We start from the raw sequence: 20598 nt of genomic DNA on the forward strand, positions 1-20598 counted from the left end.
AACCTTGCAGGTCATTGAAGACGTCAGTCCGGATTGACAGGTTGGACGTCTCAGACTTACGAATCTATTGGAAAGGGAGGCGGTGCTTTTTCCTCGGCTCGTGGAAAAAAAGAAAACAGAAAAAGCTGAGGCTGAGGCTGAGGCTACGCGGTGACGTTACGCGGTGGTGAACGGACCGGTCGGGATTGCCAATAACTTTGATCTTGAAGGTTTCGGAAAGTAGGGGATGCGTGGTACAGTGGTACCTCGACTTACAACTGCATCCACTTACGACTAATCCAAGACACGAGTCGCCAAAATTTGTATCGACTTGCGACCCACTGCTCCAAATACGACCGTGGAAATTTGCAGTTGGCGCGTCGGCGGCCAGTCAGCAGTCAGTCAGCAGTGAGTCAGCAGCCAGTCAGTAGTCAGTCAGTAGTCAGTCAGCAGTGAGTCAGCAGCCAGTCAGTAGTCAGTCAGCAGTGAGTCAGCAGCCAGTCAGCAGTCAGTCAGCAGTGAGTCAGCAGCCAGTCAGTAGTCAGTCAGTAGTCAGTCAGCAGTGAGTCAGCAGTCAGTCAGTAGTCAGTCAGCAGTCAGCGGTCAGTCAGCGGTCAGTCAGCGGGTGACCTACATGGTGTGTGTGCACGTAGTTCGTGGCTTATCGATATTTTTTTCATATTTACTGTGTTTGTGTATTTTGTTTATTTTCACCCTTCATGATGTCATCATTCATGTGGGAAAAATAGCTTGGACATACGACTGTTTCAACCTTAGAGCGTTCTTATAGAATCAGTTACAGTCATAAGTCGAGCTACCACTGTGTTGGTATTGCTACTTCAAAGAGTTAATATGAAATATCCTTCCCACCGTGACCTGGCCTTAATGTCCAGGGTAATTGGTTTTAAGAGTTCAGGTTAACTTATAACCGCCAGTCCCCACCCACGCACACACACACACACACACACACACACACAGACGCCAGCGACTCAGTAAGCCTCGCGTTCCTGCCTTTTTGCTTTGAGCACCTTTCTCCACCTTTTCCACTTTTTTTCCATATTTTCCACTCGCCCTCGCATCTCGGAGCGAAGTGAGAGGGCGTCCGAGGCGCCGCTAATTTGGAGAAGCCGAATCGATCCGAAGGGCGCAAACCATGGACTTTGCCGCCGGGAGCTGCCGGCCGGGGCATCACACGGAGTTGCCCCAAAGTGAGAGCCTCCCCCCCGGCGATCGATGGAAACCATGGCGACGCCCCCGCGCCTTTGTCAAAGGTCAGCGAGAACCGAGGAAAAAAAAAAATCGTTCGGAGCCGATCGATGTTAATCCAATCAAACTGAATACGGAGTAGATTCGCTCAGGTTTTCGATTTTAATCATTGTTGGATTGGAGATGGTGGTGGTGGTGGGGGTGATGGCGGGTGGGGCGGCAGATCAATTTATAAGAGCTAATACATAAGTCTCGGGGTCCGAGACGACCAAATAGATTTTTTTTTTTTGAGTAGGGATGACAAAGGTGACAGAGTCATTCTTCCCTGGGTTCCCTTCACAGAACACGTGTATTCTGAGTTGTAATCACCTACAGGGCCTGAAGACGCGGGAGATAATTGGGTTCGCATCCCAGCCCGGGGAGAGCAGCTGCTGAATAGGAGATAATATACCGGACAAATGACACCATGTAGTAAATGAAACATTTCTCTTTCCTCGCCTCCGTCCCCAGGATGTATGCGGCAGGTGGGGCGCGTTCTGGGAAAGGTGGCCCGGGCCGAGTGGTACGCCTTCGCCGCGCTGGGCATCCTGACCGCCTTCCTCAGCTTCCTCATGGACCTGGGCGTGGCCAAGATGCTCCGAGGCGAGGCCCCGCCGCAGATGCCAATTGAAAATGAACGTCTTTTCTCTCTTTTATCTTGTTTTTATTTTAATTTTTTTTTATTCTTCGACGACAGATAAATGTACCGCTGCCGCTTAATAATAACAGCCAGTCCGTGGCCCGATTTGTGAGTGCTTCGAGTGTGGGAGGTGCTGGTTGTCGATTGTCCCTCTCGCCACTTGTAGCTCACCAGTGGCTCTACACCAGTCTGGAGGGCGGCGGTCTGCTGCAGTTCCTTTGTTGGACCCTTTACCCGGCCTCCCTTTGTGCTCTCTCGGCGTCCTTCTCCCACAACATCTGCCCGTCCTCCGCAGGTCAGTGGGGCTCCCGTCGGGGGTTCTTAAATCTGCCGGGCAACGGCCAAACCGGCGCACTTAAGTTCCCCTGAAGAGAGATTCTTGGTTCAGAAAAAGGGAGCCGCCGCTTTGCCCTTGAAGCATCGCTCCCCTCCCGAGTGCAAAATCGCGCGGCATTTGCGGGAGGCAAACGTGGGATAAAAAGTCAAACCCGATGGTATCTGGCGCGTGTGAACCTCGTTTGGGGCGTGTGTTGAACACGGCAGACGGGGCCACGGTCTGAGGAGGTTGTTATCCAGTAGCTGGGGTCCGAACCCGGGGGAAGACCCGATTGTTGCTGCTCCGGTTGTTCCCCTTCTTCCAATTCTTCAGCCTTTTTGAGTCGGCTTTTTGGGGCCGTAAGATCTTCGAAAACTCATGAAACCTTGAACACCTGTCAGTCCCGGTGCGCCATTAGATATTCTATGGGTCCCGTGCGGGGGCGTGGCAAAAATGGCCGCCCACGCCCCATAGAAAATTTTAAAAAACTCACAGAATTCGGTGCACCTATGGTACATCACCAGACTTAAAAAAAATGTATATTGCCGCCATGACCGAAACCCAACAGGAAGTCGGCCATATTTAATTAAAGGTGCCAGTTTAGTCACCTTTTGGTCATTTTAATGCTTTCGCGAAGTCTTCTTAGGCGATTTATGGGAACGGCTTTAAACTTGGCGAGACTCTACAACATACCTTCACGAATTAAAGATATTAAAAGATTTTGCTTTTGTCACGCAGTGCGGGCGTGACAACGCCTCGAAAAAAGGCACCGTTTACGTGACTTTTTTTGTGACTTTTCGGCCATTTTCATGCTCCGTGCTTTCGCAAACTCCTCCTAGACGATTTACCGGATCGACTTCAAACTTGTGCCCCACCGACACTTCCACCTCGAGGTCATGGCTGCTTGCAGCTTTAATTGTCGTTGCTTTTGAAGCGTGGCTTAAATGCGCCGCAAGGTAGCTGTGGTTACGGCACTAAGCCTCATAGGTACATGTCCCTCCAACGGTTCGCCGTGCCTCAGCCTTGCCATGTTGCTGTCTCGCTTCCGGGTTCTCAGGTTCCGGGGTTCCCGAGGTGAGGACCATGCTGGCGGGGGTGGACATGCCTCATTGCCTGACCCTCACCAACCTGTTTGCCAAGTTCCTGGGTCTGACGTGCACCCTGGCGGCCGGCAGCACGGTTTTCCTGGGCAAAGTGGTACGCTTCGTCCTACAACACGGCGCTCCCTCTCCCAGCTCCCCCCTCCCCAGCCCCGTCTCGGCAACGCCAGGGCGGTCGCTGAATCGACATTTTTCGTGACGTTTGTGCCCTTGTCCCAGGGTCCCTTCGTGCATCTCTCCACCATGCTGGGAGCCCACCTGAGGGACCTCTGCGTTCTCGTACGGGGCGATAACAAAGTACGACGACGGATAAATGTACCGCTGTCGCGTATAATAATAGCCGATCCGTGGCCATTGGTGAGCGCTTTGAGTGTTGGAGCCCGTGAGGTGCTGCTTTGTGTTTTAGGGGGAGGCCAACGGAGAAATGCTGGTCGTGGCGTCGGCGGTGGGCGTGGCCAGCTGCTTCGGGGCTCCTATCAGCGGTGCGTGAGCCGAACCTGACCACACCGGTGGAACCCCTCCCGCCTCAGGGGAGGGGGACCTCAATATCACACAGCCCACTGGGTCTTTCCCAGATTTCATGGGGCCTGTGTATTTCCTTTTCTTTTAAAATAAATTGCCTCGGAAAACAAGATCAAAACTGCCTACAAACGGCATCTTTTTTATTTTTGTAGTTGATAATAATGGTGTTATACAATACAATATAATAAACATAATATAATACATATGTAAATATGATTATTCACCTGGCCCCAAAGAGGAAAGAGGTTTCCCACCCCTGAAGGATCACTCCCTCTCCTACCCCCTCTCTCTCTCCCTCTGTTTCCCTCTCTCTACCCCTAACTCACTCTTCCCCACTCTCCATCTTTCTCTCTTCTCCCAACTCCCTATCTTTCCCCCTCTCCCTCCCTCTTTCCCTCTCTTCTCTCTCTTTTCCCCTCGCCCTACTCCTTCCCCCCTCGCTCCCCCTCCTCCCCTCTCTCTCCCCCTCTAGCTCTCTCTTCCTTCCCTCTCCACCTCTCTCGCTTCCCCCTTCTCTCTCCCCCTCGGTCCACCTCTACCCCCCCTCTCTCTACCTCTCTTTCCCCCTCTCTCCAAGTCAAACTCACTCTTCCATCCCTCCCGTCTCTCTCCTCCACATCCCTTCTCTGCCTCCCTTTCTTCTCTAACCCCTTCGCTCCACCCCTACCCCCTCCCTCTCCCTCTCTTCTCCCGCTTCCCTCTCTCTACCTCTCACTCTCGCTTCCTTCGCTCTCCATCTCTGTCTATTCTCTCCATCCCCCCTCTCCCTCCTCTCTCTCTCTCTCGCTGCCCCTCCCTCCCCCCACACAATGTCCCTTGCACCTCATTATCTTCCTCTTTCCCAACTCCAATCTTGCCCGCTATTTTCTGCGTATTGGGACATTTATTTTCTCCCTCGCCCCCTGCCCCCTCCACCCCCGCCTCCCCTCCAACCGCCTCCCAAAATGCATTAGTGTTTTTTGTTTTTTTTCTTCGCCCTCCCTACCCACCCCCTACCCACCCACTCCATCCCCGCCTCCTCCCCGCCCGGCCAGGCGTGCTGTTCAGCGTGGAGTTGATGTGCTCCCACTTCGCTCTGAGCGACTACTGCCCGTGCTTCTTCTCGGCGGCCTGCGGGGCGTTGACCTTCCGGCTGCTCGCCGTGTGGAGCGGGGAGCGAGGTGACCGCCCGAAATCAACCGTATGCGGACCCACTTGTGGGAGCATGTGGTGGTGGGGGGGGGGGGGGGGTGTCCTTTCATTCATCATAATGAAAACTCCAGGAGTTGTCGTCATTTCGGGGGACACTCCCTACCGTCGGCGGATATCTAATTATCTGTCAGTTACCCCGACTCGAGACCTGGATATTGCGTGGAAATGAGGAGGGATGGAGCCGGGCTGATCCACTGTTGCAATAAGCGTAAAATATCACTGCGATAATTTCATTCACAGGAAAGGCCACGGGATACATTCGAAGGGTGATTCCAATATGTTTTTGTGTCCCCAGAGACTCTTCAGGCCTTGTTCAAAACCAATTTCCAAGACAGCTTACCCTTCTACCCGCTGGAGATGCTTGTGTTTGCTTTGCTGGGGTATGTTCATTCACGGCAAGTTGTTGTGTCGAACAGCAATTTCCGTATTTGGCTCTATTATTCAGCAGATTGTTGGACACTTGATCATAATCGGATGACTATTCTGGTTTATTCAAATTCATGCTTCTTAATTATGTCTGTTTTGACCATTTTTATTTCGCCTCCTGTTCAAATTGTTCCATTACTGTGATGATTAGCATTCAGAGTGTTTTTTTTTTTTTGCCTATTTTAAATACAGGCCATTTTCCAGTCTCATCATCATTATAACACATCCTGCTCTCTGTAAACCTAATGACTTCCGAACGCCTATTGCTGCTTGTGTTATAAATAAATCCCAAGTCTCTGGGTGTGATTTAAATTGTGTGTGTGTACGTGCGTGCGTGCGTGCGTGCATGTGTGCGTCCGTGAGTGCATGCGTGCATGCGTGTGTGTGTGTGTGTCTCGCTCTTTTAAAAAGCAGACTTCTATGTGGAGCACTCAGTTTTTCCTACCTCTTCTGCCACCGGTGGATCCTGCGCTTCACCAAAACCAACAGAAGCCTGATCCAGATGTTGTCGAGAGAGTAAGAACTCGACCCCTACGCTCTGACAAATACATTTCAATGCTTATTGGTGATGAATCTTCTGTAAAGCAAAATAGATTATCTCCGGCGCAGCGGATTGGGGCCCCAGGGGAATTCATTTGTACGAGGTAATAAACCTTTGTACGAAAACCGCAACGAAAACATTTTAACAAGAATGTTCTCTGCCCTGTTCGCAGTTAAACCGGGTTGTACACCTGACATAACTAACTCCAGGATAACCAACTAATTCAAGTCATTAAGTGCCCAGCAGCCACACCTGTCCTGGGTCTAGGTAATTGGGGCCCCAGGATCAGAGTGGCAGCATACCTGTTGCTCGTTGGTTGGTCAAACGAGCAACAGGTAAAACCCCCATCCCCACACACACTCAGTTCATGTCATGAAAAGGGCTCCTCTCCTGAGTGTGTGTGGGGATGGGGGTTTCACCTGTTGCTCATTAGAACAACCAGCAAGCAACAGGTTTGCAGCCACTCTGATCCTGGGGCCCCAATTACCTAGATCCAGGACAGGTGTGGCCGCTCGAACCACACCGTCCCCACACCACAGAAACATTACCTCAAGTAAGATAACAGCTATAGTTCCGACAGACAACTCTTCAGATTTACTTTGAAATTATCTATCTATTTCGCATCATTTGAGTCTGGGTGTCTGGGCTCTACAGCTCATCACTCCCGGTAAGCTGTTCAGCAAACATAGGCTCCCTCATTGAGCTGGAAATATAGGAGTGATGAGCTCAAATCCCCCCATTGGATAGAAGAGTAGAGCCCAACAGGTGGAGGCGTGGGAAGTAGAGGGAGCGCCGCAAAGCAGCAAAGCAGGTAGGGCAAGAGGGGCTGGCTGCTTAAATGGGCCGGCCACAAGGGCGTGGAAGCGCGTGGTGCCGTCGAGTTGTCTAACAGAACTAGCTCCGTAAGTCACACATCATTTCTAATATGCACCTATTTGTATTTATTTGTCACTGCCAACAGGAAGGGTCTATACTCAGCCGCAGTGACCTTCCTCCTTGCATCCCTAACATTCCCTCAATCTGCTGGTCAATATATGGCTTCGAAGGTACAAACTACAATACTGACTTGTAACAATGACTATCTGACGTCATCATATTCCATTTGTAACTGTTCATATCCCAACCTCGCTGAACACTTTAGCTTCCCGTTGTCAAAAAAAGGAAGATTTAACTTTTTTTCCATGCTTAAACGTTGGCCGCATTGGACTGCATTGAAATGCATTGAGAAGCTGCAGCAGAGTGGTAAGATTCTTAGTAGGTTCAGTGAGATTGAGCTTTTAATGAGGCATGAATTGAAAAATATGGAACACATCCTTGGACTTTTAAATTTCAGTGTATTCCCAGATCAATTCCCTGAGTTCCAGAGCTATTAACTTTTCACTTTCGGCAGTACACCATGAAGCAGCTCCTCAGCTCCATGCTGGATGCTCAGCATTGGGGCAGCCAAGGCCAAAATAGCTCTCTGGAGCTGGAACACGCATCCTGGTCTGAGTGGGCTCCATCTGGCAGTCCTTTCTGCTTCTCTTTGGCCTTCTTTCTGCTCATGAAGGTAGGTATAGGCAACCAGAGGTGGAGGTTTATACAGAAAACAAATACATCCCAGCACTGTGTTTGGGGGTGTGACAGTGACTGGAAACTTGTGCCCGTTATGCACGCGGGCTTTTTTTGTCTCATTCAATTAGAAGACGGAGGAAAATAAATACATCTAAAATAAAAACACACTGTTTTTATTTGCTTTGTTTGGAAAAAAGATTGATTTGATCTGAGCTGCGGAGACGTACTCTGCTGCGGAGCGCGATGCTCAGCACTATAGAATGGTCCGCACCAGGGGTGTCTGAAATGGTATTATAAGATTCTTCCAGACATGAATATGGGAAATATTTTGTAATGTTTACAATAACAGGTAAGAAGGATATCTAAATGTTTTGACCCCCGACCTTTTGTTTTTTCCTCTTTTGAGGTACAAGTCTTTTTAGGGGGGTCAGTCTCCCCCAATCCCCTCCGTTATTCGAACCAAGCATCCCTGTATATGGCATTATATGGCAGTATATGGCATTTGATGGTATCTGTGGATCTGGTAGTCGTGGAAACCTAACGGTGAAGAGCCTTAAAAATGTATGCACACAAAGCAAGGCCAGTCAGCTGATCTCAAAAGCAAAAATATATTTTTTCGCAGTCATATACAGTACATGTTTGAATAAATGGGTCCGTCTTGTTGTTTTCCTGATACACTTTAACCATTGGGACACTCTTGAAAGAGCAAGCTTGCTCTCAATTTCGCTGCACAAATAAGGAAAAACACTTTCAATATTCATGTGTGCAAAATGGTTTTTCAAAGTGTTTTACTGCTCGCAGATGGATAATGGAGCTCAATGCTGAATGTGTTTTGGAGTGTAATTATGAGTGTTCTGCCGATGAAGTGATAAGTATTTCACTCTGTGTCTCCGCTCTTCACATTAAGCTGTGGATGCTGGTCCTCGCCTGCACGCTGCCAGTCCCCGCAGGTTACTTTATGCCTGTCTTTATCTATGGTGAGGACACAAAACAAAGCTGTTAGTGTTGTATGCATTTTTGAATATATGAGCCTTCATTCTTTTTTTTTTAAGGGGCAGCTATTGGGCGTTTGGTCGGGGAAGGACTCGTCTATGTCTCTCCCACCAGAGACCATTCAGGCCAGGAATTGGCGCCTGTGAATCCCGGGGGCTATGCATTGGCTGGTACGAGCAACCCTAGCAAACCTAGAAAATAAACCTGTTTCCTATATTGGTCCAATATAACACAGACTACAATGCTATTGTACGAATCAAATTCTTCCTCCCCCTCCAGGTGCGGCGGCGTTCTCCGGGGCGGTCACGCACACCTTGTCCCCTGCTCTCCTGGCCCTGGAGTTAACTGGACAGTTTACTCACGCCGCACCGGTCCTCCTTGCCACTTTGCTGGCAAATGCACTGGCCCGCTCCAGGCAGCGCCTGTCCTTCTACGATGCCATCTCCATCAGCAAGAGGCTCCCTCACCTGCCGTCTCTGCTAAAGGCTTGTCCTCGGTGAGGAAGTGTTGGAAGTGTTTCGCGGAGAACCCTGCCTTTCTCAGTTTCAATCTCAATTTGACTTTTTGCTCCTGTGGGAGCCGCAAGTCTGCATGATATCAACCTTGTTGTTAAGAACATGTTTTGTTTGCAATGTCATGGAGACTACACTACACTACCCATGTAATCCTGAAGTGAAACAGCGACGTCTCTGATTGGTGGAGCTTGCTGTTACCATGGAAATGTTTACCGCACTGGCTGATGGGTACACAGGCACACAAACACTGATTTTTATATCCAGTTAAATTGTATCTATGACTAAAATTCATACTGAAGGTATGACCCTATATCCCTAATCTCGCTCAATCAATCAATATTCGTCTCAGCGACGGTCATTATCGCAAAATAACTGTTGATTCAGCGTGATACAACACCCCTCCGCTTTGCATCACGATCAACCAAAACGTGGATGATCTGCTTTTGGAGGCCACCTCCAGTTTTTTTATGTTTTTCTATGACATTCACTGTTTTAATACATTGATTCCAAATAACTACTAATACAAGTAACTGATTTTAGCACCTAAAGGGTGGTGTATGATTTCACTGGGTGGAGCTGAAAAAACTGCTGTTTTATGTTGCCTCTATCACTGGTTGCCATGGTGTGCCAAGATGTGAAATTGCGTAGAGGTGGCCTTTAAGAGGTTTTTTTTTAATATAAAATAGAAACACACTAGACTTTTTCCTTATATTTTTGTTAGAAAATATGAACATTTCATTTTAATTCATAGTATCTTCAGCTACTTGCAGCATTGAAGTAGCACTGATGTGGCATTACAAATACCTCTATGTGATATTACGACTCTATAGCCGCTATAATATATTATTGCATATATTGTATATTAGAGTATATATGGTATATTAGTAAATTTTACTTGCATCAACTACAGAATAGGAACTACAACAAAGGGAATAATACTATGCAGATTGTATATCAGCATGTCTTCTACTTAAGTGATTCAATACGCGTTAGTCATCACTGTTTGAGGTTCTCGGTCCTTGATTCTGATTTTAAAATGCCTCATTTCCCCCCCTGCTGTTAGGTTATCCAGAAGGATTGGTTTCCGAGTTATGAATACATATTGACCCAGATGGTGTGGCTTCTGCCTTCTGTCCTATAGGCTGTCTTCTGCGACATTAGAGAAGGTTTTAGGACCAATCGGGCCAGTGCTCGAGAGCGCCTCTGGGCTGATGGAAGTACGGCAAGTCATCAACACCAGTGCCCAGCCAGAAATCCCTGTCGTGGACTCACTTGGTGCGTATGCAAAGTCAAAACAAACCCAGTTTTTAAAATTTAAAGAACGGTCTCTCCTGTATATTGCCCCAAAGTGATTTGTTTATGTGAAACCCAGTCTGCACATTTGACCACTGAGGTGGAGCCACTGAGGAGGCAAACGTGGTAAAAGAAACACAGCATGTCAAAATTGTTTTAAGAGCTGTATCCGCACAAATTCCACGGTGTCTCTCATTGGAAACCCGAAACGATTTCAAATGGAGCTGAGAACTGTAATAAAACAGTTCCGTGGCCAGCTGATTGTCTGTTTTCTAGCAGCTGTGCAGTTACTTGGTACTTGGACGGTACACAAGGAAAACAGCGGCGCTTCACTTCTGCTTCACTGCACCGTGCGATAAATTGAAATTGAAAATGTTTTTCACATTGTGTTGGCGCTCCACTCTTCTCATTAGATTCGCAGATTCTACTGGGTTCTGTGCAGCGATCAGACCTGCTTAAGCTCCTGAGTCCAAATCAGGTAAATGGGTATGACTCAGTCGGCCGTGGGGGTCCAAACTGGCTGTAAAGTATGTGCAACCCTTTGAAAGACTTATTACGGAAGTTTTAGCTGTTCTTAAAGGATGGGTTGACCATTTTTCAACCCAGCCAGGCCTTATTGAAATGTGGGTTCCTATCATTTGTAACTAGTCATAGTAGTACCTCACTGAACACTTTATTATTGGGGGTAAGAGAGTGATTGAGAAAGTCTCCCCGTAACCCGTGGGGCTCTTTTTGTTTCATCTCAATTAGGAAACGGAGTAAATTAAATACATCCACAATAAAAACACAGTTTTTATTTGCTTTGTTTGGCGAAATGATCGCTCTGATCGCGCTACCGAGTGACTCCGCTGTGGAGCTGCTCTGATTGCGCAGCGGACCGGAGAAACAATTCCGCCCACCTTCTCATGGCGCGGTGGAAAATGCCCCACAGCCCGGCGGTTACCTCTGGTCTAGGGTGTCAAAAGTACCTGACTTCTTAGCGTTGCTTATAATTGACACTGCAATGATCAATATACAATGCGAAATAGCAGCAACTGGAAAATGTACACCCCACGCAATGTGTGCATTTCTCAGGATTCGGGGGAAAGGTTGGAAGACGCTTGCCGCATTCATCCGACCTCCATCCAGTTATCAACCAGCAGCACCATCCAAGAGGCAAGGGCACTCTGAGGAATCCTGTTAGTACAGACGTGTCTCCGCATAGGACGACCCAGTGGTTCAGTCCGGCTCTCTCCTCTCTCCAATCTATCAGGCTCACGGGGTCCTGAGCATGTTTGCCGCAGACACCTTGTTTGTGACGCAGGGAGGAAGGCTCGCTGGCACTGTCACCCGGCCCGAGGTAAGTAAACATTCACAGCCCCTCTTTCGTCATACGTTATATAGTTATAGTCAACATAGTCAATATGGCATACTTGTCTTCTCCCTACCCTGAGCGCCACCACCGGCCCATGGAGCATTAGTCCCATGCACATGCATAATGCCCATGCACGGCATTAGTGGTCAAATGACTGCTTACGAATTCAAAGCCAGTACCCTCTCACTTTCTTTCTATCCCTCTACTCCCCCATCTCTTCCTGCCTCTCTCTCTCTGTCTGTCTGTCTCTCTCTCTCTCTCTCTCTCTCTGTCCTTCAGATGAAGAGGATACTGGAAGATTTGGCCAAAGAAATCTGAGCTGCGATGTGCAGAGATGATCTTTCCGTCCCAGCACGAGTCCTTCTTCTTCTTCTTCTTTTTCTTCTTCTTCTTCTCCTTCTTCTTCTTCTCCTTCTTCTTCTCCTTCTTATTCTCCTTCTTCTTCTTCTTCTTCTCCTTCTTCTTCTTCTTTTTCTTATTCTTCTTCTTTTGATTAATGTGCGGAACAAAGCCCTGATATCGCGTCACTATTTACTGTTTTTTGGTTTTTTTTTTCCACTGAGCAACAGTGTTTACTTTCCATGTAGAACTTCATTATCAGCCTGAAGCCTCTTTGATAAATAATTTTCAGAGCTTTTATTTTTAGTTTTTTTTATTCTGCCCACTGTTGTAATTAGCATATTATCCTTTGAGGGAGCACATTTTCACTGCGTATTATTTACTCATCATTGATTGCTTATCTTGCACGATGCAGCTGTGTTAAAGGTTGCAAATGTGTGCACCTCGCGCAAACAGAAGCGCTGGATCAAAAGGCCTCCAGCTCGGCGCCGGAACTTTCATGTGTTTATCTGTGAGATGAACATCTCGGCTCCTTCGAATCGACCTTCACGTTGTCAGATGTTAAAGCTGCTTCTGATCCTTTGTGTGGGACCGCCCTACGAGATACTGTCCAGTAAATATCATGGAAATCAATGGAAATTCCTTCCTCAGACCAGTCACGTTGAGAAAAATAGATTTTATGTTTAATAGTTATTGTTGCTTGGTTTATTTTGAACTTCAAAGAGATGTTGTAAAGACCCGGTTTCACACATACACATATGAACTTGTCAAACAGGGAATATAGAACAGCGGGTCCAACCCAGGGTCCGGGCCCTCCTCTAGGGCCGTCCACGCCCCCACGGGAAAGAAAGAAAAAAATGTTGTAAGTTGACACGTCGCATTAAATCAAACATACAGGTTTGTTTCTGTTACTAAACAAATAAACAATACATGTATTTAAAGAGGTGCCTTCTTTGCATTTATCTTCACATCTCCTCCTCACTGTGAGATTGCTGCTCCACCTGTAGCGGATAAGCAAATCCATTAACCAATGCACAATAACACATACATCGTGAAAATCTGTTTGATGACCCTATCGCAGTGGGTTAATTAACCCACTGCGATAGGGTCATAAAACAGATTTGGTTAGTTAACTTAACACATAGCATCACTGTCTGCCCCAGAATCATTTATCGGTGAAATGATAAGACATAAAGGTGTCCAAGTCTCATTTAAGCAACTTCCGTGGAATTATATTTAAAAAAGCAATTTACGTTTAAGTTGCCGAGATTGTGTTTTCTAGACGTGGCCTTCACCACGCCTCCACTATTTGTCGCTTAATCTTTAAGTCCAAGTCCAAACACGGCGGCTACTTGCAATGCAACCACAGTGCAGCCCGTCATCCGTCGCCCGCGCCGCGTTCTCCGCCCTTCTATTGTGCTTTCCCTTCCGACAGGGGCCCATTGTTGTTGCCGCGGGAGGCCTAGTTAGAATTCCCCATCGGTAGATTGTTCCGCTGAACGCTCCTGTCACTCGATGAATATGATCACATTAACCCCCGCGTCTCCCCTTTGTTCGCGCCCTCCCTCTGATCTGCATTGATTTAAGGCGTTTGGAGGTTTCGCCGGGGTAGCAATGGAGCAGGGTTGCCGCCGCCAGTGACAAAGGTTTACTTGGTGTAAACTTCTATTAAAAAGAGCGGGTGCGTGAGATAACGCTGACAACCCCCCTGCATCTCATTCTTCTACTATCTCTTTGCTGTCACATGCTCATACACGATACATACAATGCGCACAATAGCAAATGCACCTGTTCTCTGCACCTGTTTGGTTTTTTTTTGTTATCCTGTTTTCCTCTTTCTTGTCTGGGCACAGCTTCTCCTCCTTTGCTCATAGTCACGTAACCGAAAAGGTGTACGGGTATGAAAAGTAGCTCGTCCCTGGGACATCTTTCTGATAGACACTCCTGATTGTGGATTTTATTGCACGCCAGCACTTTTAATCCGCTCCTAATGAAGACAGGACGACAACACCGCGTGTGACCGACACAGAATACACGGATTAATTCACCATGTGCTTTTATGTTTCTCTGTAGGGTTTGACTCGTCACTTCTACACGCCATACGAACATTTACAACTTTCACTGTACATTAAAAAAATATGGGAACTTATGAGTAGAAAATTTTGGACATTTTCCTTTGTCAAATCCATATTTCATTATTTTTTATACTGTATTAATCCCCCGGGGAAAAAAGTTCTCTGCATTTGACCCATCCTATACACCCCGAGGAGCGGTGGGCAGCCGCCGTGCCGCACCTGGGGACCAACTCCAGCTCTTACACCAGTGCCTCGTCAAGGGCACCGACAGGAGTATTAACCACTAACATACATGTCTTTTGATGGTGGGAGGAAACCGGAGCACCTGGAGGAAACCTAGGCAAACCCCACACAGATAGAACCTGGGGCAGCGGGGGTTAGAACCCGCGACCCACTCTCATGCTGTGAGGGCGAACATCTGAGCCTAGGTACCGCCCTGCGCCTTCTGCAGTCTCAAGTCCGTGTGGCGTAACGTTTCCAGGCATCTGGAGGGTAGACCTTTTCAGGGAGGCCATTTTGACGTGTGGCACCTTGAGACTCGAGTCTTTGGAAACATTTTCGTTGTGTCTGTCATTCTTTTTTTTACGGTTGGGCAAGACCCGACCTTTGCGCTGAGTTCTTCAAAACATAGCCCTAGTTATAAAACACGTCGTCCTCGGACAGCGAGCTACTGTCAACGTGACGCACGTTGGCCTCTAAGGTCACGCCACCGCCAGCTTCCAGGGGGCGATCTCCCTCCCTCTGGGTGGCGGCTTGTAGATTGGCCAGGGTGTCCATCCTCAGGCCAGCCTGGGTGTGGATGCTGTAGAGATGCTGGGGAACGCCGACGCTTCCGCCATCCCTCAAGAAGTGGGACAGGTAATGGCTTTGTGTCGCTAGGGAGGTCAGGGCAGGGCAGAGAAGGTTGTTTAATTGAGAACCACTCAACAAGGGAAGGTAGTGAGGTAGAAAGACGTTTCAGCAATTCATCACGTCTGGTTAGTGTGATTTACGGTAGTACGACCGCATGTCTAAGTCTATGCACAGAAACCCGTTCTTTATTTATCCTTTATATTTATGCATACATTTTCCAACATTACCAATTCTGTCTCAAGGATCATCACAAGCAAAAACCACTGATTTCCACAGAAGTCAACGCAAATGCTGGTCAGAGCCAACAGGGTGGTCCACCTACCTTCCAAGCTCGTGGAGGGCTGCTCAAAGCCATCGTTCATAGACCAGACATTCATGGCGGCCTCAGCCAAGGCAAACTGCTCAGCCACTCCTGAGAAACAGAGGACGTAAGCATGGTAAATGGCTTTTCTTGGAAGGGCAGCCTGTTGTTTTCCCCGGTGCCCTGCCAATTAGAAAAGAGGAAATCAAATAACAACAGGCAGGACTTGAGTCACTATCTCAGGGGTGGAGAGCTATTGATTTATTTCCTAAGAAACTGTGTCAAAGTAAGCCGTTTGAAAAAAAAAAAAAGCCTTAAAAACAATTTCAAGGAGCGTGGGTGTCACTTCAAGCCCGATGGGGCCTCCGGTTCACCTGCGGCGAAGCGGGCCTCCTTGATCTCGTCGGTCATTTGGGAGTAGAATTGCTCGTCCTCGTGCAGCTCCGCGCCCATCCCTCCCCAGCCTCCTCCACCTCTTCCATGCCAGTCGCCACTCCAAGTCCCCCTAGTGTCGCCGCCTCCGCCCCAGCCCTTCCACTCGATCAGGTGGGCCACCCGCCCCTGGGCCATCGCCGTGGGCTTGGTGATGTGCTCCTTTATGGTGGCCACAAGACCTAGAGAGGGGACGGGATGCAGAGGGAGAGAGAGATAGATAGATAGATAGATAGATAGATAGATAGATAGATAGATAGATAGATAGATAGATGGTCAGATAGATGGATAGATAGATCGATTTTTTTGTTTTGTTTGGTATTATTTTGTTTTGTGAATCGCCTCGTAACCCTGTTAGAAATATCTATAATTTGGATCTATTTAACATAACATATTTTTAAAACATTGAGTACATATGTGTTGATTAATTTAGTGATTAAAAAAAACATATTTATCAATATATCATCACAGTGGAGCGGGCCACATTCAATTGTCTCGCGGGCCTCCACAAGGACAACTAAACACAAACACCCTGGACTTGTCTCAGCGCGTCCGACGAACCCTGGTCCCGAAAAATTGTTTCTCCGATGGCTCCATTTGGAACCATTTCTCAGTTGCAATCGGCACTCTTGTAACCGAACAGTTTTTCCGTGTGGAGGTACCACCTTCAAAGGAGAGACGTTAGTAAAAGAAAAAAAAAGAAAGACTGAATGGAGGATAATAAAACAAGCAGATGAAAGGGAGTAATAGCTGCGATTACAGTGAAACGTAATGGATTTCAGCCTCGCCGGATATACACGTGCAAAAAGGGCCTTTGTTTGGAGCAAAATTCACCACTGTCGTGGGCAATCTGTCACAATTGGGAAACTTTCACATTGATTATCTGGAGCCCAATCCAGGGTGCGAGGCGGGAATTAGTTGCAACCTTCCACCAGGCTCACTTTGGGGAGACATTCACTTTCACGCGGCCCTTTTCAACTGTCGGTGCTTTCCTCCGTCTGCTGGGGCGAAGCTGCAAAATAATTAAAATTATAATGATAAATAATAATAATGAAAAAACAAGGGGCGGGTTGAAAATTTGACCGAATACGGTGTCATCTGGAGATATTCGAAGAAAAAAGATTATGGAAAAAAGGCTGAAGCGGCAAAGGGCTTTACCGGGAGAGAGTCGGAAGGGAAAGGTGAGAGGGGTGTGGCACACCCAGAGGGGAAACGGCAAGAAATAGAAAAGAGAGAGAAAGAGGGGAAGGAAGGAAGGAAGAAAGGAAGGAAGGAAGGAAGGAAGGAAGGAAGGAAGGAAGGACGGAAGGAAGGAAGGAAGTTGTAGATATAGTTAAGAGAAGAGAGGAGAAGAGAAAGGGGGGAGGGATTCCAGGCGAGAGAAAAAGGGTCTTTCTCAATGAAGGAGGTGTGTTTAGTGTGTTGGCAGCCCCTCAAGAAGAACATAAGGGGGTCGACATAATGTCTTCATAAAAATAATCTAACCCCAACTGCCTCCTAGAATTATCTAAATTTGGTTCGGGATTTATTTTGTTTGTTTTTGGTGTCTGAATACTTCTAACAAAATGGGGGGAAAAAACATTTGCTTTTTTCTTTTTTTTTTTTTTGCTAAACAGCCTGAAATAGAAGGAAAGGCAATTTCAAGCTCTGCCAAGCATACGCAGCAGGAAAAAAAAATCAATGAATCAAAAAATAATACAATTACGCACAAAGAAGGCGGGGGGTAATAGTCAGAGAGAGAGAGAGAGCAGTTTGAAATCTCTGGGAATAAAGTTGGAAATCTACGAGAAATCTACGAGAAAATAAGAACTGAGTATTCGATTTCAAAGAAAGATTACGGTGTGCACAGAAATGTATTAAATTATTGTATTTTGTGAGCATGATATTCTGCCCGTAAACTGGCCTAATTATCTAGTAATCTGTCCTAAACTCAATGAGCATATAAAATATGACTGAGTTCTCCTTTAAAGAAATGCTAATTTTCACATTTCTTTCTGGAAAAACTATGTTTGGAGACATTTTTTCTCAAAGCGAATATGAATAATAAGATGAAATCATCTCAAAGAGACCATTCTTGGCTCGTCAATTCATCTGCAAAAGAAAAGTCGAAAATGAAGTGAATCTATTGCTCGTTTTCAAAATATCCTACCTTGATAGATGGATTTCAGGCTTGATTGTAAATTATACTCTATGAATGTTTTTCTATTTGAGCAGTGTTAAAATCTTACTGTTGATAATTAACCAAATTAAGACTTGTTTATTGGGGAACATAGTCCATATCCGTCGTTTATCCCCTGATCTTGTGCGTTCGTCTAATTTATTCTTAGATTTTCTTTTGTTTTCTGTTCTTTGTAAAATAATAAATAATAATAATAAATAATAAATAATATTTCATTTGAAAAAGTCCAGGAAGCATGAGCCCTGCACCGCTGTGGGGCAAAAAGATGAGTTTCATTTTCCGACTCCAAGTTGGTGTAAAGAGAGTCGAAGAGTCGGTTCGGCCCAGGTTCGTGAATGGAATTCTAATGAATGAAAATGTTATTTCGGTGAAATGCAAAATATAAGTCACATTCAGTGTGAATAATGTCAAGTACCTACCTTTTGATCGAGTGATTCATTAACAAGATTTGTTCGCTACGAACAGATCGTTTGCGAGTCTCTCATCACTAACTACCAATAGGCCATAATCATAAGCAGTTCCACGTGTTTGTGACATTTTGTGATGTCTTTCGTGCTAAATGCCTTCATCTTTTTTCCACATTCATTTAAGGGTGAAGTCAAGATTCAAGATTCAAGATTCAAAGATTTTTATTTGTCACATACATATACATACTTTCATACATATATGCAGTGAAATGTAATGCAACGTACCCGGTGATAGCACACTATATGTCCTAGGTAAAAAAAATTATAATAAAAAATAAAAGTAGAAAATTCCTTTCTAATAGACCGACTAACTGACTCCTAAAACGTAAAGTCGTGGGGGTATGTGAACTGTAAAACCTTACCCAGGAGGGAGGAAGTGGCCAACTCCCCAATATCATAACCGCCGGTCCTATTTGCCATGCTGCCGTTGGAGGTGTTTTGGTCAGTCTACAAAATATGAAGCACAGGGATAAAGATAAAACATGTACATCTATCAAACCATGTCAGAATGGGGATAAGAATTTATTTATTCAGTCAAGAACATTTTTATATACGAAGAATTTGTATATGTGTAAAAACGCTTAACAGCCAAATAAAATATAACCAAATATACAAAAACAGCCATAAATAGTATAAATATTTTATATATATATATATATATAATTATTATTAATCAGATATAATTATTATGAACAAATTATATTAAATATGTACTCAAAATTAATAGTATAAATAATACAGAAATAAATACAGAAATAGCAAAATATCTAAAAAATATATATAATCTCAAACCAATATACCTATAGAATATGAAGAATACACAAAGTAGGATTCTATGTATTAATTAAAGGTATACGTACAGTATATAAGGTAAAAATTATTACGACTATGAGACTACTGTATACTGCATATGTAATTGTGCACACACACTGCCAAATACACATAATTATGCATACATACACTACACACACCTTTATACTACAGTACACACATACATTATATGATGATGATGATGATGATGATGATGATGATGATGCCAACAACACATCCCCCACGTTTACCTTCAAAAAGGTGATAACTGAAGTAGCAGCCACCATTTACCTTAAACCCTTCAAAACAGTCTACTCTGAAGTTGAAGTTGAATTTGAAGTTGAAGTTCACCTTCATTGTCATGTGTATTTAATACAAGGTCTATTAAATACAAAGTGTATTTAATAGACCTTGTGTATTAAATACAAGGTCCTGGGTTCGATTCCCGCCTGGGGGCGCTGTTGGCACCGTGCTCTGGCGGGTGGTCTGTGTGGAGATTGCATGTTCTCTCAGTGCTCACATGGGGTGTCCCCCATCTAACGTAAGTAAGGTCATGGTCTGACCAGCGAGGGACATTTGGAACCAGGTCCCCGGGCGTCGTTGAATGCTGCCCACTGCTGGCTGTCCCCCCGGAGGAAGGACAAGCCAGCACGGTTAAATGCAGAGAAACCATTTCACCGGCCACCATCCAAAGCGTGTGCGCGCGTGTGTGCATGTGTTGCAGTGGCGTGTCGTGTGGCGAATAAAGATTCTTCTTCTTCTACAATGAAATATTTGCCCCGGCTCATCCCATACAACAAAAACACGACCTACATAGACCACAGTGCGTTCATATGTACAGTATACATTATAGACACAGATACAGTGCCTGACAACAATACATACTATACAACAAGTGCATATGGGTGTGTCAGCTGTTCAGCCGCCTGACTGCCTGTGGAAAGACACTGTTACTGAGGCGGGCGGTGTGTGACGCTTCAGTAACTTTTCTTTTAGACGGACGGAGAAAGAACAGAATGTGAGCGGATTGGCTGGTGTCGATAACCATGTTTTGGGTTTTTTCCTCTGCAGCGCGTGGTGTAAATGTTATGAGGTTGCGGTAGTTCCAGCAGCAGTCTGCGGGCCTGAGCGCTCAGCTTGCCGAACCACACGGTGATACGGTTTGGCAGGACACGCTCAATGGTGCAGCGAAAAGGAGTTCACCAGAGTTTTGGTTTTCATACCAAAACTCTTGAGTCGCCTCGGGTAGTACAGTCCCTGCCGCGCTTCCTTGAGGATGCAGTCTGTGTGGAAAGACCGCATGAGGGGCTCTGAGATGTGTATACCAAGAAATCAAATCAACAATCCAAATAGATGACCCAACGATGGAAATAGGAATGTCATTCCCTCTGATCTTGCTGAAGTCAACAATGATTTATTTTGTCTTATTGACATTAAGAGAGATTGTTATCATGGCACCATACGGATCCATCTT

The 20598-nt window shown here is 46.0% G+C and overlaps 2 protein-coding genes across 2 annotated transcripts in view; one reads left to right on the plus strand and one right to left on the minus strand.

Annotated features, from left to right (window-relative positions):
* Positions 1-1132: 1132 nt before the first annotated feature.
* Positions 1133-14579, plus strand: clcnk (chloride channel K; the record flags this gene model as incomplete). Its single annotated transcript, XM_080014534.1, has 18 exons — positions 1133-1187; positions 1696-1827; positions 2031-2159; positions 3238-3377; positions 3500-3577; positions 3687-3762; positions 4837-4962; positions 5289-5373; positions 5834-5935; positions 6922-7006; positions 7351-7509; positions 8422-8491; positions 8567-8677; positions 8787-9003; positions 10164-10297; positions 10729-10793; positions 11568-11654; positions 14565-14579. 18 exons carry the CDS (start codon positions 1133-1135, stop codon positions 14577-14579), a joined length of 1866 nt encoding a protein of 621 aa, XP_079870660.1.
* fam131c (family with sequence similarity 131 member C) overlaps positions 12710-20598 on the minus strand; it is a 12490-nt gene continuing 4601 nt past the window's right edge. Inside the window, exons 3-6 of the mRNA XM_080014764.1 lie at positions 18677-18761; positions 15611-15850; positions 15258-15347; positions 12710-14958 (exon numbers count right to left, since the gene is read on the minus strand). Of these exons, the coding sequence (XP_079870890.1) occupies positions 14717-14958; positions 15258-15347; positions 15611-15850; positions 18677-18761 (657 nt within the window). The 3' untranslated portion in view covers positions 12710-14716. The remainder of the gene's footprint in view (positions 14959-15257; positions 15348-15610; positions 15851-18676; positions 18762-20598) is intronic.

The sequence above is a fragment of the Zeus faber genome, assembly GCF_960531495.2.
Source record: "Zeus faber genome assembly, chromosome: 15".
Lineage (NCBI taxonomy): Eukaryota > Metazoa > Chordata > Actinopteri > Zeiformes > Zeidae > Zeus > Zeus faber.